We start from the raw sequence: 5,807 nt of genomic DNA on the forward strand, positions 1-5,807 counted from the left end.
TTATTTCCCTTTTATCTAAGACTATCCACTCATTTTTTTATTTTAATTTATAATAAATCTAAAATCTACTATAGTTTGAATGATTTTATTTAAAATTTAAACTAACATTATCTTTTAAATTTTTTATTTTTTATCTATAATTATTAATAAACACAATTATCTCATAAAAATCACCCATAATAATAATAAGTAATTACTAACTAATAACTTTTCAATATGATATTGACAGTTATTACAATCAATTCAAACAAAAAAAAGGAAGAGAGTAAAGACACGATATTTTTCAACATTTTTATATAATAACTAAACATCATTAAAGAGTTATACACACTTTTTGTAAGTGACTGTGGTGTGGGTAACAGCAGAAGAATGCTCCGTTCAACTCCAATTCCGGCACCGTACAATTCGGTGCCAGTTCTCTCTCGCGCCCGCACGTGTCACTCTCTAGCACCTGCACGTGCCGTTCATTCCCATTCCTCTTTCGTTTCGCGGCTCGTGTTCCCACAATTCCGGCAATACATCGTAAATGTTCCCGGCCGAGTGTTTGTCGCGGCAGCCGCAAAGAAGCAACGGCGCGGCGGCGCTGAACTCGCTGTAACGGACGACGGTTTCGACGATGACGAGGAGTACGACGACGACGATTTTTATGATGAGTACGATGATGATGATGATGATGAAGAAGAAGAGTTTGATGATGATGAAGATGATGAGGGGATGCTTTCATTGGAGAAGATGAATAAATGGTTTGAGAAGAAGCCGAGGGGTTTTGGCGAAGGGAAAGTTTACGACACTTCGGTTGAGGATAAGCTGCTCGAGGAAATGCGCCAGAGTAGAATAGCGCAGGCTGAGAACTTGAAGAAGCTTATGAGCAACCCAGTAAAACATGCTTCCAATGAAAGTGTTCAAAAGAAGAAAGGTTAGCCACCAAAAATCTTTTTTTTTTTTTATTTGGGTTGCGCCTGTCGTGTTGAAATTAGTTCGAATAAATGACCATTTTGGTCTGAATGTGTAAGCCGGTGATGATTTAATCCTTGAAAGAAAATTCTTATTTAGTCCTGAACGTGTAAAAAGTAAGACAATTGTTACGTAGTTGTTGCACCGTTTACATACTAAATTGTCTCCACTTTACACATTCAGGGACATTTACACATTTAGTTCCGAGTTGATTTGTTCGGTGAAATTATTCTGTAATTGACGTTGGGGTTCCGTTCAAAGAGTCATGTATTGTGTTTCTTTCCCGTGTATGTGTGAAGTGTTTTTCTTGTCAAGGGTGAAGTGGGTAATGGAGGTCTCTTTTCGTTAGTACATATCAGCATATGCAAGTATAACTGCTATAGTTTTGTCGAGTGACTACATTAGACAAGAGTCATGTAATTACTCAGGTGTTTTCGGGGCTTTTCTCCAATTAGAATTGAAGTTTAATCTCGATAACTTATGCTGACTTTTTAATGCAAACCTCTATAAGGTAGATTATCGAGGTGAAACTCAAATTTTGATTGGAGAATAATGTTAAAGTACTTAAGGAACTATATCCAAAACAACGTAAGCCTCTATCCCATGCAATTGGCTACATTAGTAAGTATATGCATGGAGGAATGCTACCAACAAATTCTTTTTAACACTGATTTTGGTGTAGGTCCCACTGATCTTGCTATTTATTTAGTGAGACTTAGGTGGAATAGGATCATTTGCAGTGGAAAAAAAAACATGACTTCTTGTAGTGTTTTAATCGCACCATTAATTTTTTAAAACTTCCATTTTATAATAAAACTTGTCATATTAAAAATATTTAATGAATGGATTCTCTGCCGTACCTAATGGGATCCTAGATCTTCAATAAATATTGTCAATAGATTAATATATTTCTATTAAAAACTTGAAAAGCGGTAAGATCATCACAGTTGACTCTCAAGTTTTTTGTTCCCACTTTAGAGAATATATTCCCTTCATTGAGGAGTTCACTTTCCAGTGATCGAAAAAAATTTAAAGACTTGTGAAAATAAATGTTAGGGTCCAATATCATATATTCTTCTTGTTGTTGTCTGTCTTACTTTTGGATGAATATGAAACCAATGTCAAAGACTATTGAGTTGCAAAGTATTTGCTTTCCATTTATACTGAGCCCATTATTTGAAATCTGACTCTTATCTATTGCCGTGCAACTTTGCAGATGCAGAACTTGTTCCAATTGGAGGTCGAGTGTGCTTGGTGAACCTACCAAAGAAAAAGAACATCCATAAAGATCTGAAATCAGCTTTGCAAGGGATTCCTGGCATAATTAATATAGTCCCAGCTGTTACTGGAAACAAGAAGACGAGGGACCCAATCTGCAAGGGTTTTGCATATGTTGATTTCAAGCGTGAAGAAGATGCAGTTAGGTGTGTTCTAACCTCAATCTTGTGTCTGCTTCGAATCTACAACCCCAAGAAAAATAATAATGAAAAAAAGGGAAGAGTAAGTTTAGCCTGAGATTGATAGGTTCAGAATTTAGAATAAACTAGAAATAAACAAGAATTCAAAATACAAGAGAGGGAGATCAAGAATGAATTATTATTTCAGAGTAATTGCTCTGCCAATGGACAAAATCCACTCTACATCTGAATGACCAGCTAGTTACAAATCAAACCCTATGCTCAGCTGTGACATAAGTTTTGCTGCAAGCTTCTTCAAATATTTCATTGAAGTCTCCAAAGTATACCCACTTGACTGCTAACCCACTTCGCTGCTTCTTTTTGGTATACATCTTCAATACCTTCTTCCCCTGGTCCCTAACTGATACATGCAGTGCATGACATCACTGTAATAAGAAATTATCAGGATTGGAGATTTTTTTTCATGAATTTTGAGGTTCGAGTCTTTTGACACAGAGGAATCCTTAGTTTAGCATTCCTTAAAAGTGTTTCCTTTGATTGGATCATGAAAATATGTGAAACAAGTACATGATAGTTTCTTTGCTTGGATAATTGATTCAAGCTTCTTCATGTTATTTTAATTGGCTTAAGTGAAATGAGTGCATGTATAGGATCTGTGCAATTTGATTATTGTGCTTTTGTTATTGAAAAAGTTTGCTGCTGGTACACACTGTTTAAATTGTTTTGACTGTGCTAGTATCTTACTATTTCCATTGTTCTCTCCCTTAGGTTCGTAGAGTTATACACTGGACAAACTATTACTTTTGGTAAAATTCAGAAGCAGATAAAATGTGAGCTTCTAAATGTACAGTCTTCATCTTCTCTGAAATTAAGCAAAAACCTTAGTGCTGCTCCGCAACTTGTGGCCGCTGCCTTTGAAGAAGATTCAAATGAGGATTCTAACTTGGATGGTTCTGCCCGTAGTTCCTGGGATGAGACCAATTCTTCAGATGATTTGGATGACCTGGACTATCAGATGAATGGAGAAGAACAGGAAGATGATGAGGATAATCAAGAGTCTGTCACTGCTTTGGGGGTAGATCATGATGATAATGTGGAAATGAGGATCGATCCTGAAAATATTTCACTTCCCTCAGAGCAGGTTGACAGAAACCCCGCAGCTGTGCAGAAGTCGTCTGCCAAGGTTAAACAGGAGAATGCCCGTAAGAAAAAACCAATTTCCAAAGAGAAAACCAAAAAAGTTTTAGATGTTCCTGGATCCTCAAGAAGGTGATTTCCCTGTTCATTTTATATAGCTTTAGCATGAATTGCATGCTTTGTGTTATTTTCTCAGTGTACTTGTTTGATTCTGGTGCAGGTTAAAGATCAGGGAGAAAGCTGTATTAAGTGAGGTTTTCTCCAAGTACGGATTAAAAGCTACACTTGCTTCAAAAGATAATTAGTAAATTGCTAATAGCTTGCCAGTGCAAATCATCACCCAGCACGTAGGTTCTACAATCTAAAATGTCATAGTACATGCAATGGGACCTTGTAATTGCCCATTGATGTCAGTTTTTGATTTAGTGAGCAATCAAATTGTAGCATAGTATTGCCAAAAAATTGATTATCCTATATTATTATTTTTATGAATATCAAAGCATTCTTTGTTGGCATCTCAATGCATTGGTGGAAATTGAGAGGTTTTACTATATAGTTTCATGTATGAGTTTAAATGTAAAGGGGAAGTATGAGTAAAGTATTCAAGTTTGACTTGGTAAATATCTAACCAAAATTGTTTTCTATAAGCCTACCCAAATTTGTTTAATTAAACAAACAAGTTTTAGCTTGAATTTAAGTTTAATTATATACATGAGTAAAAAGTTAATTTCATCATCGATAGCTTGTCCCTAATATTATATATACTAGATTATGGACCCGTTAAATATAAAAATTAAAAATATTAAAGTACTTTAAGATAAATTAAGAATACAAAGAGACACATGCAAATAAATAGTTATATTTTTCATAGTAATAAATAATATTAAAAGAATTAATATCAATGCATCGATTTTTATAGAAAACTACTAACCATAATAGTAATAAAAAACAATTTAAAGATAAAGCATGCAAAGAAACACACACAAATGAAATAATTAAAATCAACAAAGTTGAAATTACTAATTTAATACCGTACTATTTTTAGTTTTAAGAAAATATTAAATTTTTCACATTTTCTTAAAGATTTAAAATTTTAAGAAAGAATTTGCATGATTAAAAAAAATATTAAAATTAATAAATTTGAATTTAATTTTTTAATATCAATTGTTTCTGGTTTAAAAAAAAAATCATTTATAACATTTTTTAACAGTTAAAATTTCAAGACAAAATTTATTATAATGTATAAATAGTTAAAATTAACAAAATTAAAATTGCTAATTTAATCCCCATCTAACCTAATTTCTAGAAAAGTTTGTAATATTTTATTAAGAGTTTATTTTTTTTAAAAAATATAACTTTTTACAATTAAAATTAATAAATTTGAATTTAATTATTTAAATTTAGTTTTTTTTGTTTCAATTTTTTAATGTCTTTAAAATTTAAAATATCAAGAATTTAAATAATTAAAATTTGAAAATTGAAAATATAATTTAATCCCTAACTATTCCTAAAATTCAAGTATCAAGAAAGCATTATAACATTTTGTTAAAGTTAAAATTAAAAAAAAAAGGCATTTATAATAACTTTTAATTAATTAAAACCAACAAATTTTAAATGACTAATTGTTTGAGTTAAAATTATATAATTGTCTAAGATGAAATAATTATGATAGAATGAAGCATATTGGTATAGGGTTCATTAGTTTCTCAAATGGTTCTAATTTCCTTCAATCAAAACATTACCAATCTGAAACTGATATGGCACCCCACTTGTTGGTGTTTATGGCTACATAGAAATTCTATTATTTTTCAGAACAAGGCTCCTGATTTTGATGCTGTGGTGGAGCATGTCAAGCAAATATCTTGGTCCTGGTTTCCATGCAGGGGTCCTATTTCAAGTGGTCTAGCTTTCGTTAATTGCTCCCTTAACCCGCAAGCAAACATCTTCTGTGAAAACCATATTTAAGCAAGACTTGTTACATGAATGGTCATTCTAACATGTCATAGGCCTTGGATATATCCAATTTTATGATCACCTGGTCACTGCCATGGGCATTCTTTTTCTTCAATGCATGGCAGATTTCCTTGACAAACCGAGGAGAGAGTAAATGCTGTTGTGGATGAGGTGTTACTTAATTTATTTATGTTTTTGGTGATGCAGTAGAATGGGAATAGGGTTAAAGCTAGTGCATAAAATATATAAAATTGCAGCAAAAATGATTAATGCTTTCAGAGGTCACCTCCCAATGATTCTGGTAGAAAAAACCATTCAAACCATCTGGTCCAGAAGCTTGCAAAG

The 5,807-nt window shown here is 32.8% G+C and overlaps 1 protein-coding gene across 1 annotated transcript; it reads left to right on the plus strand.

Moving 5' to 3' along the window:
- The first annotated feature begins 319 nt into the window (after positions 1–319).
- On the plus strand, positions 320–4,024 carry LOC100776108 (ubiquitin carboxyl-terminal hydrolase 36). Its single transcript, XM_003517694.5, has 4 exons — positions 320–916; positions 2,171–2,378; positions 3,141–3,641; positions 3,730–4,024. The coding sequence occupies exons 1-4, from the start codon at positions 370–372 to the stop codon at positions 3,812–3,814; spliced, it is 1,341 nt and encodes a 446-aa protein (XP_003517742.1). The 5' UTR covers positions 320–369; the 3' UTR covers positions 3,815–4,024.
- Positions 4,025–5,807: the final 1,783 nt, after the last annotated feature.

Source organism: Glycine max, chromosome 1 (genome assembly GCF_000004515.6).
Source record: "Glycine max cultivar Williams 82 chromosome 1, Glycine_max_v4.0, whole genome shotgun sequence".
Lineage (NCBI taxonomy): Eukaryota > Viridiplantae > Streptophyta > Magnoliopsida > Fabales > Fabaceae > Glycine > Glycine max.